The sequence below is a fragment of the Balaenoptera acutorostrata genome, chromosome 10 (genome assembly GCF_949987535.1).
Source record: "Balaenoptera acutorostrata chromosome 10, mBalAcu1.1, whole genome shotgun sequence".
NCBI lineage: Eukaryota > Metazoa > Chordata > Mammalia > Artiodactyla > Balaenopteridae > Balaenoptera > Balaenoptera acutorostrata.
Window position 1 is genome coordinate 65,576,744 of NC_080073.1, and position 20,070 is coordinate 65,596,813.

The 20,070-nt window shown below is 41.2% G+C and overlaps 1 protein-coding gene across 1 annotated transcript in view; it reads right to left on the reverse strand.

The window, feature by feature from the left end:
• The window catches only part of LRRC1 (leucine rich repeat containing 1), a 134,654-nt gene that overhangs the window by 46,830 nt on the left and 67,754 nt on the right, over positions 1–20,070 (reverse strand). Inside the window, exons 3-4 of the mRNA XM_057555643.1 lie at positions 14,995–15,073; positions 12,067–12,156 (exon numbers count right to left, since the gene is read on the reverse strand). Coding sequence (XP_057411626.1) covers positions 12,067–12,156; positions 14,995–15,073 — 169 coding nt within the window. The remainder of the gene's footprint in view (positions 1–12,066; positions 12,157–14,994; positions 15,074–20,070) is intronic.

The following is a 20,070-nucleotide window of genomic DNA, read 5'->3' on the forward strand; positions in this document are numbered from 1 at the left end:
AAGGCTTTGAAGCTCTCTGCTTGGTTTGAGCAGAGCTCAGTGGGATCTATAACCCAGGGAAAACTCCCCAGTGCATGCTGCTATAATAATCAAGCACCACCAAGCATCTGAAACAGGGGTCTCCAAACTTCGAGTGAAACACACATACAGCAGACTTTTTAAATGAAAATATTATATGTAACACCGATACAAAAAAAAAAAAAAACTTTAAAGCTAATAGCAGAGCTGCGCTAGTGCAAACAGGGACCAGCAGAGACCACCCACCAGGGCACTGGTCCACACTCTCCACAACTCCCGGCAGAGACTTCCCGGGAACACCTGGGGTCCCAACAAGGCAGAGTTTGAGAACCACTGGTCTCTGGCTTAAGGGACTCCCAAAAAGTCTGCTCTAGAGTGGTGGTCCCCACACGTTTAAGAGTAAACCTTCATAATCCTTCTATTTATTTTAAATATATATATAGATGCACTATGCGCCATTATATTGTACACATTATAAAATATATAAAAACAAAAAATTTTAAGAAGATAAAACAAAAGAAAAAATATTTTTAAATATTTTACTAAAGAGACAAAAATCTTTCTGGCTCTCATTAGTGAAAGCAATGAGACTGAAAATACTGTATTATGTAGTAAATCTTTTGTTTTACATTTGGGAACAAAACTGATTCTAAATGATTTGTTTTGATACTTGTTTAATGGCTGTTAACAGGTGAAAAAGACACCTCACAAAGTTACACTGATCCAAGAGCTGTGTCATCAGCTGCACTTATTAAATCACCCTATGACAATTTTTTTAGAATTTCTTCTTATTATGGAAAGGTCTTTGCTGAAATTCAGCTGATAAATTCCCATCTTCCCCAACATCAAACACTTGCTCATAAAGACTAATCAGAAGGTGTACTTTTCTATCTTTAACAAAGGGGTTTTAAAACACCCATTGAAGGTGAGTTCGTTTCCTGCTCTTTGTTAGGTATCACCTTTCCTCTGAAGGACCAAGTAATGTACTCACGGGCCATCACAGAAAAGAGTCAGGAAATTTGAGACACTTTTATTCTAGTGAAAGAAAAATGTGTGCTTTTGCACGAACTAGCCCATATAACTCTCTGTGGTTCAGAAGATTTTCCTGATCATTTCTCATCTCGCCACAAGTATTATAAAGATTCTACTACTTGAGAGACTTGCTTTATCGAGGTAACTGCACTGATGGTTACCTGGCGCATAGCCACGCCCTGTAGGACATGAACCACCTGGGCGATGCTGGCTGCTGCTCGTCCCCAACAGCTGATGCTGCAGACTCCCAAGCACCCAAACAGTGCAATCAGCAATTCCGACGGCGGCAAGCTACTGTGCACTGAGGCAAACTCACGGGAGCCCCGCAGAACGTCCTGCATTAGGGAGACACACAGCCAAACGCCACCACGTGAAATGGCAGCTCAGGCGGCTCCGCTCCAATACTGGACAGCTCTGCACGCCTGTCGAGGACAGTGCATCTTTGCAAAGCGGTGACGAACGCCGAGGACGTGGAAAAGGAAATGCCGTGGTATTTTGAGAAGCTGGGCAGGTGCCCATCGGGTACCTACCTCCCACAGCACAGACTTGGGGATGTTTAAGAATGAAATACAGAGGGAGGGGCAAGATGGCGGAAGAGTAAGACGTGGAGATCACCTTCCTTCCCACAGATACAGTAGAAATACATCTACACGTGGAACTGCTCCTACAGAACACACACTGAACGCTGGCAGAAGACGTCAGACCTCCCAAAAGGCAAGAAACTCCCCACATACTTGGGTAGGGCAAAAGAAAAAAGAAATAACAGAGACAAAAGAATAGGGATGGGACCTGCACCAGTGGGAGGGAGCTGTGGAGGAGGAAAGGTTTCCACACACTAGGAAGCCCCTTCGTGGGCAGAGACTGTGGGTGGCAGAGGGGGGAAGCTTCGGAGACACGGAGGAGAGTTGCAGCCACAGGGCTGCAGAGGGCAAAGCGGAGAGATTCCCGCACGGAGGATCGGTGCCGGGCAGTGCTCACCAGCCCGAGAGGCTTGTCTGCTCACCCGCCGGGGCGGGCGGGGGCTGGGAGCTGAGGCTCGGGCTTCGGTGCTACCTGGGAGGGAGTCCGGGAAAAAGTCTGCAGCTGCCGAAGAGGCAAGAAACTTTTTCTTGCCTCTTTGTTTCGCGGTGCACAAGGAGAGGGGATTCAGAGCGCCGCCTAAACGAACTCCAGAGACGGGCGTGAGCCGCGGCTATCAGCGTGGACCCCAGAGGCGGGCGCGAGCCGCGGCTAACAGCACGGACCCCAGAGACGAGCGCGAGCCGCAGTTATCAGCGCGGACCCCAGAGACGGGCAGGAGACGCTAAGGCTGCTGCTACCGCCACCAAGAAGCCTGTGTGCGAGCACAGGTCACTATCCACACCGCCCCTCCCGGAAGCCTGTGTAGCCCACCAATACCAGGGTCCCGTGATCCAGGGACAACTTCGCCAGGAGAACGCACAGCGCGCCTCAGGCTGCTGCAACGTCACGCCGGCCTCTGCCGCCACAGGCTCCTCCTGCATCCGTGCCCCTCCCGCCCCCCGGCCTGAGTGAGCCAGAGCCCCCGAAGCAGCTGCTCCTTTAACCCCATTCTGTCTGGGCGGGGAACAGACGCCCTCAGGCGACCTAGATGCAGAGGTGGGTCCAAATCCAAAGCTGAACCCCGGGAGCTGTACGAACAAAGAAGAGAAAGGGAAATCTCTCCCAGCAGCCTCAGAAGCAGCGGATTAAAGCTCCACAAACAACTTGATGTGCCTGCATCTGTTGAATACCTGAATAGACAACGAATCATCCCAAATTCAGGAGGTGGACTTTGGGAGCAGGATATATTAATTTTTCCCCTTTTCCTTTTTTTGTGAGTGTATATGTGTAAGCTTCTGGGGGAGATTTTGTCTGTATAGCTTTGCTTTCACCATTACTCCTAGGGTTAGGTCCGTCCGTGTTTTTTTTTTTTTTTTAACTTAAAAAAATTTTTTTTCCTAATAAATGTTTTCTTAATAATTTTTTCCTTATTTTCTATTTTTAGAAATAAAAAATTTAATAAGTTTTTTCATATTTATTTTAAAAAATTAAAATTTTTTATTCTTAATAAATTTTTTTCTTAATAATTTTTTTCTTATTTTTTTTTTTTTTTTTTTTTACACTATGGCATTTGCTTTTTATTTATTTTATTTTTTTGACTGTGTTGGGTCTTCGGTTCGTGCGAGGGCTTTCTCTAGTTGCGGCAAGTGGGGGCCACTCTTCATTGCGGTGCGGGGACCGCTCTTCATCGCGGTGCGTGGGCCTTTCACTATCGCGGCCCCTCCCGTTGCGGGGCACAGGCTCCAGACGCGCAGGCTCAGTAGCTGTGGCTCATGGGCCTAGTTGCTCCACGGCATGTGGGATCTTCCCAGACCAGGGTTCGAACCCGTGTCCCCTGCATTAGCAGGCAGATTCTCAACCACTGCGCCACCAGGGAAGCCCTCTTATTTTTTACTGTAAAAAATTAATAAATCTATTTTTAAAAATTAAAAAAAAATTTTTTCTGAATACATTTATTCTTAATAATTTTTTTTCTTATTTTTTATTATAATAGCTTTATTTTATTTTATTTTATCCTCTTTCTTTCTTTCTATTTTTTTCTCCCTTTTATTCTGAGCCATGTGGATGAAAGGCTCTTGGTGCTCCAGCCAGGCATCAGGGCCGTGCCTCTGAGGTGGGAGAGCCAACTTCAGGACACTGGTCCACAAGAGACCTCCCAGCTCCACGTAATACCAAACGGCGAAAATCTCTCAGAGATCTCCATCTCAACATCAAGACCCAGCTTCACTCAACAACCAGCAAGCTACAGTGCTGGACACCCTATGCCAAACAACTAGCAAGACAGGAACACAGCCCCATCCATTAGCAGAGAGGCTGCCTAAAATCATAATAAGGCCACAGACACCCCAAAACACACCACCAGACGTGGACGTGCCCACCAGAAAGACAAGATCCAACATCATCCACCAGAACACAGGCACTAGTCCCCTCCACCAGGAAGCCTACACAACCCACTGAACCAACCTTAGCCACTGGGGACAGATACCAAAAACAACGGGAACTACGAACCTGCAGCCTGTGAAAAGGAGACCCCAAACACAGTAAGATAAGCAAAATGAGAAGACAGAAAACCACACAGCAGGTGAAGGAGCAGGGTCAAAACACACCAGACCTAACAAATGAAGAGGAAATAGGCAGTCTACCTGAAAAAGGATTCAGAATAATGATAGTAAAGATGATCCAAAATCTTGGAAAGAGAATAGACAAAATGCAAGAAACATTTAACAAGGATGTAGAAGAACTAAAGAGGAACCAAGTAACGATGAAAAACACAATAAATGAAATTAAAAATACTCTAGACGGGATCAATAGCAGAATAACTGAGGCAGAAGAACGGATAAGTGACCTGAAAGATAAAATAGTGGAATTCACTGCTGCGGAACAGAATAAAGAAAAAGGAATGAAAAGAACTGAGGACAGTCTCAGAGACCTCTGGGACAACATTAAACGCACCAACATTCGAATTATAGGGGTCCCAGAAGAAGAAGAGAAAAAGAAAGGGACTGAGAAAATATTTGAAGAGATGATAGTTGAAAACTTCCCTAATATGGGAAAGGAAATAGTTAATCAAGTCCTGGAAGCACAGAGAGTCCCATACAGGATAAATCCAAGGATAAACACGCCAAGACACATATTAATCAAACTATCAAAAATTAAATATAAAGAAAACATATTAAAAGCAGCAAGGGAAAAACAACAAATAACACACAAGGGAATCCCCATAAGGTTAACAGCTGATCTTTCAGCAGAAACTCTGCAAGCCAGAAGGGAGTGGCAGGATATACTTAAATCATGAAGGAGAAAAACCTACAACCAAGGTTACTCTACCCAGCAAGGATCTCATTCAGATTTGATGGAGAAATTAAAACCTTTACAGACAAGCAAAAGCTGAGAGAGTTCAGCACCACCAAAGCAGCTTTACAACAAATGCTAGAGGAACTTCTCTAGGCAAGAAACACAAGAGAAGGAAAACACCTACAATAACAAACCCAATACATTTAAGAAAATGGGAATAGGAACATACATATCGATAATTACCTTAAATGTAAATGGATTAAATGCTCCCACCAAAAGACACAGACTGGCTGCATGGATACAAAAACAAGACCCATATATATGCTGTCTACAAGACACCCACTTCAGACCTAGAGACACATACAGACTGAAAGTGAGGAGATGGAAAAAGATATTCCATGCAAATGGAAATCAAAAGAAAGCTGGTGTAGCAATTCTCATATCAGACAAAATAGACTTTAAAATAAAGACTATTACAAGAGACAAAGAAGGATACTATATAATGATCAAGGGATCGATCCAAGAGTAAGGTATAACAATTGTAAATATCTATGCACCCAACATAGGAGCACCTCAATACATAAGGCAAATACTAACCGCCATAAACGGGGAAATCGACAGTAACACAATCATGGTAGGGGACTTTAACACCCCACTTTCACCAATGGAGAGATCATCCAAAATGAAAATAAATAAGGAAACACAAGCTTTAAATGATACATTAAACAAGATGGACTTAATTGATATTTATAGGACATTCCACCCAAAAACAACAAAATACACATTTTTCTCAAGTGCTCATGGAACATTCTCCAGGAGAGATCATATCTTGGGTCACAAATCAAGCCTTGGTAAATTAAAGAAAATTGAAGTCATACCAAGTATCTTTTCCGACCACGATGCTATGAGACTAGATATCAATTACAGGAAAAGATCTGTAAAAAATACAAACACATGGAGGCTACACAATACACTACTTAATAACGAAGTGATCACTGAAGAAATCAAAGCGGAAATCAAAAAATACCTAGAAACAAATGACAATGGAGACACGAAGACCCAAAACCTATGGGATGCAGCAAAAGCAGTGCTAAGAGGGAAGTTTATAGCAATACAAGCCTACCTCAAGAAACAGGAAACATCTCGAATAAACAACCTAACCTTGCACCTAAAGCAATTACAGAAAGAAGAGCAAAAGAACCCCAAAGCTAGCAGAAGGAAAGAAATCATAAACATCAGATCAGAAATAAATGAAAAAGAAATGAAGGAAACAATAGCAAAAATCAATGAAACTAAAAGCTGGTTCTTTGAGAAGATAAACAAAATTGATAACCCATTAGCCAGACTCATCAAGAGAAAAAGGGAGAGGACTCAAATCAATAGAATTAGAAATGAAAAAGGAGAAGTAACCACTGACACTGCAGAAATACAAACGATCATGAGAGATTACTACAAGCAACTCTATGCCAATAAAATGGACAACCTGGAAGAAATGGACAGATTCTTAGAAATGCACAACCTACCGAGACTGAACCAGGAAGAAATAGAAAATATGAACAGACCAATCACAAGCACTGAAATTGAAACTGTGATTAAAAATCTTCCAACAAACAAAAGCCCAGGACCAGATGGCTTCACAGGCGAATTCTATCAAACATTTAGAGAAGAGCTAACACCTATCCTTCTCAAACTCTTCCAAAATATTGCAGAGGGAGGAATACTCCCAAACTCATTCTACGAGGCCACCATCACCCTGATACCAAAACCAGACAAAGATGTCACAAAGAAAGAAAACTACAGGCCGATATCACTGATGAACATAGATGCAAAAATCCTCAACAAAATACTAGCAACCAGAATCCAACAGCACATTAAAAGGATTATACACCATGATCAAGTGGGGTTTATTCCAGGAATGCAAGGATTCTTCAATATACGCAAGTCAATCAATGTAATACATCTTATTAACAAATTGAAGGAGAAAAACCATATGATCATCTCAATAGATGCAGAGAAAGCTTTCGATAAAATTCAACACCCATTTATGATAAAAGCCCTGCAGAAAGTAGGCATAGAGGGAACTTTCCTCAACATAATAAAGGCCATATATGACAAACCCACAGCCAACATTGTCCTCAATGGTGAAAAACTGAAACCATTTCCACTAAGATCAGGAACAAGACAAGGTTGCCCACTCTCACCACTATTATTCAACATAGTTTTGGAAGTGTTAGCCACAGCAATCAGAGAAGACAAAGAAATAAAAGGAATCCAAATCGGAAAAGAAGAAGTAAAGCTGTCACTGTCTGCAGATGACATGATACTATACATAGAGAATCCTAAAACTGCCAACAGAAAACTACTAGAGCTAATCAATGAATTTGGTAAAGTAGCAGGATACAAAATTAATGCACAGAAATCTCTTGCATTCCTATACACTAATGATGAAAAATCTGAAAGTGAAATTAAGAAAACACTCCCATTTACCATTGCAACAAAAAGAATAAAATATCTAGGAATAAACCTACCTAAGCAGACAAAAGACCTGTATGCAGAAAATTATAGGACACTGATGAAAGAAATTAAAGATGATACAAATAGATGGAGAGATATACCATGTTCTTGGATTGGAAGAATCAATATTGTGAAAATGACTCTACTACCCAAAGCAATGTACAGATTCAATGCAATCCCTATCAAACTACCACTGGCATTTTTCACAGAACTAGAATAAAAAATTTCACAATTTGTATGAAGACACAAAAGACCCTGAATAGCCAAAGCAATCTTGAGAACGAAAAATGGAGCTGGAGGAATCAGGCTCCCTGACTTCAGACTATATTACAAAGCTACAGTAATCAAGACAGCTTGGTACTGGCACAAAAACAGAAATATAGATCGATGGAACAGGATAGAAAGCCCAGAGATAAACCCACGCACATATGGTCACCTTATCTTTGATAAAGGAGGCAAGCATATACAGTGGAGAAAAGACAGCCTCTTCAATAAGTGGTGCTGGGAAAATTGGACAGGTACATGTAAAAGTATGAAATTAGAACACTCCCTGACACCATACACAAAAATAAACTCAAAATGGATTAAAGACCTAAGTGTAAAGCCAGACACTATCAAACTCTTAGAGGAAAACTTAGGCAGAACACTCTATGACATACATCACAGCAAGATCCTTTTTGACCCAGCTCCTAGAGAAACGAAAATAAAAACACAAATAAACAAATGGGACCTAATGAAACTTAAAAGCTTTTGCACAGCAAAGGAAACCATAAACAAGACCAAAAGACAACCCTCAGAATGGGAGAAAATATTTGCAAATGAAGCAACTGACAAAGGATTAATCTCCAAGATTTACAAGCAGCTCATGCAGCTCAATAACAAAAAAACAAACAACCCAATCCAAAACTGGGCAGAAGACCTAAATAGACATTTCTCCAAAGAAGATATACAGATGGCCAACAGACACATGAAAGAATGCTCAACATCATTAATCATTAGAGAAATGCAAATCAAATCTACAATGAGGTATCATCTCACACCCTTCAGAATGGCCATCATCAAAAAATCTACAAACAATAAATGCTGGAGAAAAGGGAACACTCTTGCACTGTTGGTGGGAATGTAAATTGATACAGCCACTATGGAGAACAGTATGGAGGTTCCTTAAAAAACTAAAAATAGAACTACCATACGACCCAGCAATCCCACTACTGGGCATATACCCTGAGAAAGCCATAATTCAAAAAGAGTCATGTACCAAAATGTTCATTGCAGCTCTATTTACAATAGCCAGGACATGGAAGCAACCTAAGTGTCCATCATCGGATGAATGGATAAAGAAGATGTGGCACATATACACAATGGAATATTACTCAGCCATAAAAAGAAATGAAATGGAGGTATTTGTAATGAGGTGGATGGAGTTAGAGTCTGTCATACAGAGTGAAGTAAGTCAGAAAGAGAAAAACAAACACAGTATGCTAACACATATATACGGAATCTAAGGAAGAAAAAAAAAAAAGGCCATGAAGAACCTAGTGGCAAGACGGGAATAAAGACACAGACCTACTAGAGAATGGACTTGAGGATATGGGGAGGGGGTGGGGTGAGATGTGACAGGGTGAGAGAGTGTCATGGACATATATACACCACCAAATGTAAAATAGATAGCTAGTGGGAAGCAGCCGCATAGCACAGGGAGATCAGCTCGGTGCTTTGTGACCACCTGGGGGGGTGGGATGGGGAGGGTGGGAGGGAGGGAGATGCGGGAGGGAGGAGATATGGGAACGTGTGTATATGTGTAGCTGATTCACTTTGTTATAAAGCAGAAACTAACACACCATTGTGAAGCAATTATACTTCAATAAAGATGTTTTAAAAAAAAAATGAAATAGAAATATTCAGTCTTTCAATGTATACTGTTACTTTTTCGAACAGCTGCTAGGTTGTTAGGACAAAAATGCTTATCGAGTTGTTTGGACCTGACTACTTAAAAAATGGACTGTTAGGTGTCGCTAGGGGAATGAGGAGCAAGTCGCTGAGCCCCTCAGGGCCGCGGGAGGCGGCTGCCCGACGGTGATGGGGGTGGAGTGGGGGAAAAGCAGGCCTGGGGCCAGGAGAGCCGGACTCCAGCTCCAACTCTGCCATCAACGCCCGAACGCTCTTCAAACTGCCGTCAGCAAACCACACGGGATGGGACAGGGTGCCCTCAGCTCCGAGGCCCTGCAAGGCTGCCTGTCCTAAAGGCTGTGCTCTCTCCTCCAGGCGGGACACGCCCACCCGATCCTGGAGAAACCCACAGCTCTCCCAGTTAAGGCCACGTGCCGTGCCAGGTGCCGAATCGTCAACTGAGGCTCAAAAGGCCAACGCTGAAGTGGCTGTCCCATCTGACCAAACAGCCAGGGTTAATTTATGCCCAAACCTCCACTTCAGAATCCACAGAGAAAACAGTGAGTATACGTCATGCAAGTGGCCATTCGATGTCATTTTCGTATTTTTTGTAATACCCGATCTTTGTGCCTTGTTTACAATACCATACTGTCTCTGAGAAGTATTCTGGTTACTAAATATTTGGTTAAATGCTCCAGAGCAACCATGTGGGAATCTTCGGGAAACTGAAGAGTCCCTCCCAAGAGGAAAGTTGGTAAGTGTCAAATAACGATTTGTTTAAAGAACATTATGCTTATGCAAACAGGAGATCTCCTGGACAGTCACCAACTCAGCCGTTTCAAGTGCCTTTTCAGCACCGTCCAGGGCACCAGAGGGGTCCAGTCTTCCCCAGGGAGGATTCTGCTCTCCGTTTCTTTCTACTAAGTGAGAACGGACACATAAACCCTAAGTCCAACAGGAAGAAACCATGGAGTCTCTTCCTACGGTAACAAAACCAGGAATAGGAAACTTCCCGTTTCCCATTAATTTTCCCCAGCTGACCTAATAAAAATCAGTTGATTCACTCGTCTGCCCAATATTCTTACTTTCTGGGTGATTATTCTCCACAGGGTTCAAGTTCAAAGTGGCATTTTATTTTGGAAACAAGCGGTATATATGAGGCTGTAATAATAGCACAAGCTGATTAAATCTAAACTTGGAACAAAACAAAAAACTGCCCTTATTACTGATCAAAAAAGCAGATACACAAGAAATGCTGAACGTTGACAAAAACAAGCATAGATATTAACAGAAAAGTGGCATAAAGACTATTGTAAATTATCCTGAAAGGATTGTTAAGTAACATTTTCCATAAAAACAATGCAGTAGGGAGTGAGAGGGAACCCTGGTTTAATAAGAACATATTTTCTCTCAAAGCATGAAACCTGTTTAAAAAGACATGAATGAGGGGATGGAAGGGGCAGACATCAGGCCAGTGGGAGGCCAGGGAGAGTGGAGGAGGGTCTCAAGGGAATTAGATCCCAGAGACCCCGAGGGGCAGGAGGAGGACGGCAGTAGTATTTCAGTGGCTATTATATTAATTAGAAATATATGAAACTTGACAGAGCAAGAGTGCAGTACATGAAATCCATGGCAAAACACTGTTAATTTCCTCCACAACTGGTACCATGAACTCAGGGACCCTCTTGTCTCTGTCCCCTCCCGAGAGCTAAGGGACGCTGTTCTTAATCAGCACGTGGGCTGGCCCAGTGTCCAAGCATCAGCGTGAACCTCAGAGGAACACAGACCTGCAGGCGGAAACAGGGCAGCCAGCCGTCCTCCTCCTGCAAGGAGGGGACGCAGGGGGCTTCAGACGTCTGGCAAGAGAACCTTTGCAGAACAGACCCAGATACACTGCAGTTCCCCAAAAGGCGAGCTTCTGTTTTATCTTAGAACTTAGGCAGGATGGGTAAGGCCGAGGGAAATCCTTTATGACAGTAGGACACACCGGTCCACCAGTGTCGGCTGGCCACAGTGGGCTTTTAAGTGGTCAAGCATGAGCCACCAGGCAGCTTTAAGCCAATGTCTGTCCTGAAGGGATGGAGAAGACGAGAAGACCTACTAAGATAATTCCATCAATCAGTTCATCTGTGGGAATGTGCAAAAGAACACTGATTCACCAGCATACAGTTTCTCCACAGGATTTTATTTCTTGCCATGGCCGTCCTCCCCGACCTCTGAGCCAGCATCGTGGACACATGCCCGTCCCATCCCACCCCTCTCCCCAGCCCACCCCCCACACACACATACACACCACGCCTGCTCTCCAGACACATCACCCTAACTCCCTGTTCCCAGGTCCACGGCACACAAACGCTGTCAGACAGAGCTGCTGTTTAGGCACATGCCCTATGTTTTCAACGAAATTACTAGGAGTAGTCGTTTCTAACAGTATTTAATAACCACCTATATGACACATGCTACTTTAACACATGCTTCAATTAACTACTCTGGAATCCATCGGTTTAGAGAAAACTTCAAAACAAATTAGGTTTTTCACTAGTAACAAGTAGCAGCATCCTTTTTAACCATTAAAATTTAGGGGCAACTGGATGCAAAAACGCAGAGGCTGGCTATGATCTTTCTTGAGGGAGATATTGAAGACTGGCTAAACGGCTTTCTGAGTAGAAAAACGAGACCTGTAAAAGCGAAGGAAGTGGAGTTGATGATATAAACGCCCTTTCACCCTGTATACGCAAACTTCACATAAAAACTTACTTGCCAATATTTTCAGGCAGAGACTGCAGTGAGATGTCATTTACAGAAAGACATGTCAAATTCTGCAATTCGGGAAAGCTTTCTGGCAATCTAAAACAAAAAAAAATGTTGTTATAGTTGAAAAAGAGAAGTGCATATATGGTGTATACTAACATAAATATAAAGATTTCTTCTGTACGCTGCCTGAAATAACCTCCTAAAATTACATTATATATGGCACATTTGTCTTGTCTTTCTATTTATAAGGAAAAAAAGTAAGGACTTGGTCTACCTAGCAGTACAGGGGTATGATAAATACTTGTTGACAGGGCGATCCAGAAATAATTAGAGAGGAAAGATATTCAAGCTGTAAGAATAAAGGAGAAACAATGTTGTGAGCCTACCGAGTGTATGGCTATGAAAGAAAATGATAAATAGTTCCTGCAGCTGAAAGTGCCTAAGAGTGAAAATACTTTATTAACAGAAAATAGAAATTTTAGTCCACAATATTATAATAAAACACAAGACAGTTGCTTGATTTTTTTTTTTTTTTTCCTGTAGCTTATAATACCCAGAGCAAAGCTACGGATTACTTACAATTGATCAGCTGACAGCCAATTGCTACTTTCTTAATATTTTTCTTTTGATTTGATTTAATATGCCAACCATGTGAGATGATTATATGTTTCACAACGTTCTACACAAAGAGAAATTCTGTATACTTCCCTTAGACTACTGAAGAGGGAGGATTCAAAATAAAAGTATTACTTAAATACCTGCAAAGAAAGTTTACTTTCAATATTTCTATGGTGACTAGTATTTGGAGAGGAAAAAACACAAACTGAAAGCAAAAACAAATCTCATTGCATCTAAAATGCTGAAGGTCCTTATACATAAATCTGCTAAGATGGAGAAAAGAACACATAACATATTTTTGCAGGGGGTGGTGAGGACTTCTTGCCTTAGTGATAGTCTCTAGATTAGAATCTTTCATTTCTTTCCTCTTTCTAGGTTCCTTTTTTAAAAAACAATTCCTATGCTGTTTGACATCTAATACAGGTAATTCCAAACTTCAAAACCAAATCCAGGCCACGAAAGACGAGAGTATTAACTAGGATTTTCATAATCGATGAAATACATTCTCAGGAATGGTTTTTACGAAGTTGCAACCTCTTCCATAGTGTAATAGAGCTAAGATTTTTTTTAATTTATATTTCAAAAGATGCAACTTAACTGTTCTGAGTTTTTACCAGAAACTATATATAATTTTAAAACTAGCTAAAATGATCGTAAATATAAGGAAATTGTATCTTTAAATGGCTGATTTGCTTTTTTCACTGGCTCTTAACATTAAGAGCCAAACTAGTGATGTGACCCGATGAGGAAGGCCAGACTTAAGGTCGGGAGAGAGGAAAGCTAGTCTGAGTTGCTGCTCAGAGGCTGCATGATCTTGAAAGGTCATTTCACCTCTTGGAGCCTCAGTTTCTTCAGCCAAAAAATCACTAGGCCATGCTGAATAATTTTTAAGGTCCCTTCAACTCACAGACATCGTCTGAATTCTTAAAAGAGCACACCTGCCAGATTAAAATGGCTTTCCTTTAAGAAACCTGCCAAAAACGAGTCCAGGGTGAAAGGTGAGTAAGGCCTCATACGATGCAGTGTGTTCTGGTCGAGAGAGTTTTGAAATGATGATAAAGTCACATATCAGCAGACATTAGGGGGAAAACACTAAAGAAGTAGACAAGGGGATTAAGCAACTGAAGAGTTAACAAAAAAACTCCAGAGCAGCATAATATTTCCCAGCTGCCCAACCCTACGAGCTGCCTTGAGCACAAATAGCTCAGCTCAGTTCAACAAACACTGAGGGCTCACTCCATTCCAGAAAGTACAGTAGGGCTCCAGATAGAACCGTAAATGACAGAGGAATACATCTCGTTGGGGGGCCTTGGTCAAAGTGACCATTTACGTGTAGGTTTCGAGTGTTATGAGAAAAGTACGCAGAGAGCATTACGGGGCCCAGAGGAGGGGCCACGGGGAGTCGTCAGGAAAGGCCCCCTGAAGAAATGTGATGCTCAGGCTGCATCTTAAAGGAGAGCGAAAGGGTTGGCACAGTCAAAACAGAGGGGGAGTGAAATCAGAGACCTGGAGCCCTTTATTACAGAGGACACAACATCAGACAAGGCAATTGAGGGCCATGCAGGTGGAAAGGCTGGCCAAGGTCAGACAGAGGGCTGGGGAGAGGCTGCACAGCACACCAGGAGCTCCCACTTGATCTTACAGGGACGGGGAGCTACAGAAAGGTTTGAGAAAGAGGGACAACCGTATGGATGATGGTTAAGAAAGAGGACGAGATGTGACAACAGTGGTGAGTTAGAAAGCTATCAGGCTAGAGCTTACTAGAGTACTATTTTTCATAAAAATAAACATTACTAGTAACATAATAACTAAAATTCAAAAGACAAAAACCAGAATTGTTTTTAAGACATACTTATACTTCTTAAAAATAAGCAGATACGGGAAAAACAAAACGAAATAGGGCATTCCCCAGCACTCCATACCCAAGAAGATCCAAGAAATTTTGAGACAGATGAGCTGAATCCCAAATTTTAGCTCAATCTCAATTTTTCTAGACACTTTAAAAAAAAAAAAAGAAGGAATGGAAAGGAAAGGAAGAGTACTTTCCTTTCTTCGAGGTTGCTTAAAGAGTCTTGAGAAATTTTATAAATGGGCCCACCTGGCCCAGAGAGACATCTAGAATGGACTCTGGAGGGCTGTCCCTGCATTGCTGTTTGGGCATCAACTCGGTTACCCTGGCAACACAGGCGCCTGGAATCCACAGGTCAGTGGGCTCATGACTGAGCCAGGAGCCACAGGAGGGGCTCCCGACGTCCCCGTGTTCAAAAAGGGTACCCTTAGTACTATGGACAGAAAAGCAAGCAGAAAGGTTACCTAGTCAGTGGGTTTCCGCTGAAGTCAGCGATCTGTAGTGCTTTACAGAATGAGATGCTCTCTGGAATTTCAGGAATATCTGCAGAAGGAAAGAAAATGTCTATCACTGACCACCACTGTTAACAGTTTTCATCATCCTCAAGATGGAGCACAGCCGCAAGGGAATATCTACAAAGTACTAACTCTGCTCAAACATGGCATGGATTCCTAAAGTACTTTTCTACATTTATTTTACATTTGCTTTCCTAATATAAGATATATTCTAAACAGAAGCACGTTCAAGAAAAACACAAAAAACAACCACCCTACCAAGTCCCATCACCTCATCAAAAGTCACTGAGGGCGTTCGGTTGTAATTCCCTTTAGGCTTTATTTCCCCTATGTTTTCATATGGTTATATCAGTACAAAGTATTCTAAAGTATGCATTTTAAAATTATGGAATTTCTTCTGATGATAAGCATAATTTGGAAAATACAGAAAACTCCAGTAAAGAATAAAAAACCACCAACATTCCCATCACCCAGAGAAAATATTTTATTCTGATGTATGTTTTTAATTGTCAGACACACATACAGAGTGTGTGTATAAACAGATCATATTTCAAAATACTAGGTTCATTCTTTATGTTATTTTGCAAACTTTTTCCCCTGTCATTATTTTTCCAAATAGTTTCCAATTCTTAGTGGCAGAAAAGCCCACTGCACACATTTTCATACTTCATGTAACCAATCCCCAGTTGTTGGACATTTAGGTTGTTTCCAAGTTCCTAACGTTATAATTACATTTATGTCCATTTCTGGTTATTTCCTTAGGCTAAGCTCCCAGAGCGTAATCACTGTGTCAAAGGCACTAACACCTCTGCAGCACTTGACAAATACTGCTAAGTTGCCTTTGAGGGGGCAAGGTACACCTTCATACTTCCCCCACCCGATTCAACATCTTTCCATTCTTCCTTTCTTTCTCTTACATTTGAAAAACTGCCCATGTTATTGGTAAAACAGTCTGGCAACATTTTCTTTTATATTCCTTTGATTACTAATGAGGCTGAATATTTTTCCCCATGTTTACCTGCCACTAAACATTGCGATTCTTGAAATGACCAAAAATGCTATTTTAAATTCCTCCTTCTCTTGGTTTAAACCCTGAGGTTACAGTTTTCAGGGCTGGAAAAGGTTAGTTCATAGCATTTAATTTCAAGAATACATTTATTTTGGACATACTAATGTTAAGAAGGACTAAAATAGAAAAGGCTCTCTTGATCCCATTCCGTTTCTTCCACCAGCTCGACAAAGGCAAGCAGAGCCAAAACATACCTAATATTTCTAAATTGGGGGTGAAAAGGAGATGGGAGAAATAAAGGGGAAAATGGATGCCCTGCTCCAACACCACAAAGTAATCAGAAGCTACATAAAAGCTCTAAGTACAAGTTTAAAAGCTGCAAATATTTAAATTTGTGGTAACATTTGCCTCACACAATTCTCTGCCTTGCATGGTCATATAAGGTAGTGAAGAATACATACTATTCATGATCCTAGTTTCATAAATATGATAGCAGTATATATATATACATGCACACACACACACATACATACATATATACACACAATACATACATATGTACACATACATGTGTGCATGTGTGTACATACATGTGTGTGCATATGTACACATACACACATATATACACACACGATATATATATATGTATATATATATATATATATGGCTTATCCACATTAAGAATAAACAAACTAGTGAATATAACAAAAATGAGGCAGACTCACAGATATAGAGAACAAGCTAGTGGTCACCAGTTGGGTGGGGGGCAGTATAGAGGGAGGGGAGCAGGAGGTACAAACTATTAGGTATAAAATAAGCTACAAGGATATATTGTACAACACAGGGAATATAGCCAATATTTTATAATAACTATAAGTGGAGCATAAGCTTTAAAAACTGTGAATAACTATATTTGTACACCTATAACTTATACAGTATTGTACATCAACTAGACTTCAATTTTTAAAAAAAGGAAAAAACCAAAAAAAAAAAGAAGGAACGAACAAAGGTACATCCATCCATCATTACAGGACCAGCACGGCTATGCAGGGTGTGAGGCCTGCCCAGGTAAAAGGTGCTGGTCAGCCCTGCACTCCTGACTGTCCCTCCTCGGCCACCACTTCAGGTCCTAGTGAGCAGTTTTTATAAGGCTGAAAAAAGAGGTGCAAGGGCTGCACCCGTCACCTCACAAGTGCTAGGGAAGATCAAGCTGACACCCACACACACACTGTACAGCAGCTTTCTGCTTGATCTGAGGAAAAGATCAAGGAAACAGAGAAAGAGGAAAGGCACGTCAATTTGGTAGAAGTCTTTAATATTTCTCAGAGCATCAGAAACATCCCTGAAGCTCAGGAAGATAGGCCTACCAAGGAACACATGAACTCTGGTCGGGGCTGGTCTGGAGTCAGGGCATCTGAGGGTAACAACAGCAACTCCCAGAGAACACAGCTGGACCCAGTCCAGACAGAGCTGCCTGGTAGGAAGACATTCCATCCCTAGGCAAACCTGCTTGTACACAAGATCAGCAACCAGAAAATAGGTCTCAACTCCAAAGACCATTTCTTTCTACCATATGCATGTTGCTAATTTAACTGAAAAGAAGGTATTTGCCTGTAAAAATAAGAGCTTTAGACAAGGAAGGCAACAGTGTGGCTAGAACAGTCCTGCTTACTGGTTTGTTTTAAATTACTAAAAATATCAGAGCAGAAAACTAAGGAAGGGAACGTCTGTTCCTTCTTAAATACTTAGCTATAATATCACACCCTCAGGGACACCTCCTTTGGGCCCCAAGATTCGGCTGGATCCCCCTGCTCTCAGGTTCCTGAAATCTGTTACAGTTTTAATTAAATAATTGTTTGGTGATGGTCAATCTCCCTTATTAAACTCTAGGCTCACTGGGAAGAAAGACCATGTGGGCCTTGTCTGTTGCTGTTTCCCCAAAGCTGACATAGTACAGTCAGCCTACAGGTTCCACATCTGGGAATTCAACCAACTGTGGATCAAAATGTTAAAAAAATATTCCAGAAAGGTCCAAAGAAAGCAAAACTTCAATTTGCCTCATCGGGCAGCTATTTACATAGTATTTAAACTGTATTTACAACTATTTACATTGTAATAGGTATTATAAGTAATCCAGAGATGATTTAAAGTATATGGGAAGATACGCAAAGTTATATGCAAATACTATGCCATTTTATATAAGGGATTTGAGCATCCTCGGATTCTGGTATTTTGTCCTCCACAGAGGCCGAGGGGTGACTGTACTAAGCTTAAACAGCCCATGAGTACCGAATGAATAAATGAGAAACTCACATTGCTAAATCTCTGCAAAGACAGTTGCTCTCTAATCTGAGTCATGAAATATCCCCTGTAGGGTGGGTATTATCTCTGTTTTACTAGTAAGAAAACTGCTTGGTCCCAGATCTCTTACAAGAGATAGTATAAAGCCTGCAGGTTATTCCCAGCTGAAATCCCCTTTAACTGTCTTCCAAGTGTTTTGCTCTGGACAAATGTGAGGTTTAAGACTAAACATATGAAAAACTATACACAAAGGCCACTTCTCAATGAGGCCAAGGCTGACCACCGACCTTTTCCGCATTTATGAGGTCTGCACCCTCGGATAAACTATTTAACCTACCTGTGCCTAATTTCCTTATCTGTAAAATGGGTCATCAACAGATATTTTCAAATAATGCCAGTATATCATGCCTTAAGTGCTGCAGAAGTTCAGAGAAGGGAGAAAATGAAACAAAGAAGGACACAACGCTTTGAATCAAATAAATAAGAGTAGAGGAGCAGCATAGGCAGGAATGTGACACTGGATGCAAAGTGGGGAGAGGGTAGGCCCTGGGCACAGTTTGCCTGAACTTCAGGATATCAGTTTGGGGGTATCTGGAGAGAAGGCCAGAGAGATCTCTTGACAGGTTACCAATGCCAGGCTGAGCTGTTTACAATTAATTTGCCAGACAAGGCGTTTCCTCTTCTCTGAAAGAGGGATAATCACAGCTCCAGCTTAGGGTTGCACAAGAATAAAGGAGAGTCACACAAATAAAAGCACATGGTACACTCTACGGGACCTCTTTTTTATACTGGGTGGGGGATCAGTAGAGAGGACCACTATTTTCCATTCAAAGCCAAATAATTTTTTGATTGAAATATAACTGGCTTACAATGTTGTATTAATTACTGCTGTACAGCAAAGTGATTCAGCTATACATATATATATATATATTCTTTTTTTATATTCTTTTCCATTATGGTTTATCACAGGATATTGAATATAGTTCCCTGTGCTCTACAGTAGGACCTTGTTGTTTATCCATCCTATGTATAAAAGCTTACATCTGCTAACCCCAGCCTCTCACTCCATCCCTCCCCCAACCCCCTCCCCCTTGGCAACCACCAGTCTGTTCTCTATGTCTGTGATTCTGTTTCTGTTTCATAGATATGTTCATTTGTGTCATATTTTAGATTCCACGTATAAGTGATATCATATGATATTTGTCTTTCTCTGTCTGACTTACTGCACCCTAGTATGATAATCTCTAGGTCCATCCATGTTGCTGCAAATGAATGCTGAATAATTTGAAGAAGAGTGGCGTTATTAATAGAGATGAGAGGCCTGAGAGGGCTTTTGCTTCTATCTGAGAAGGAATAAAACCCTGAATGAACATCTATTTACATACAAATATTAGATATAACTCATGAGGTTTTTCCTCTCATTAAAGAAGGTACCCCCAAACTTATAACTGCCAACATTCAGCTTAGTTCAAGCTTCTATATAAGGTGAAACAAAAAAAAAATCTTTACTCATATTTTTCATGTATTTAAACTGACTTTGTCTTATATACATACAAGAATAAAAGCATAAAATTTGATATTTACTAAATGTCTGAAAGTGATTGTAAAATTAAGTAATCTCTTCCCTACAATTTTCATAAAATAACCTTCAGTTCAGACCCACTCTAAACTACCATCATTTCTGAATCAGAATTGCTTTGAGTTAGTGAGATGTG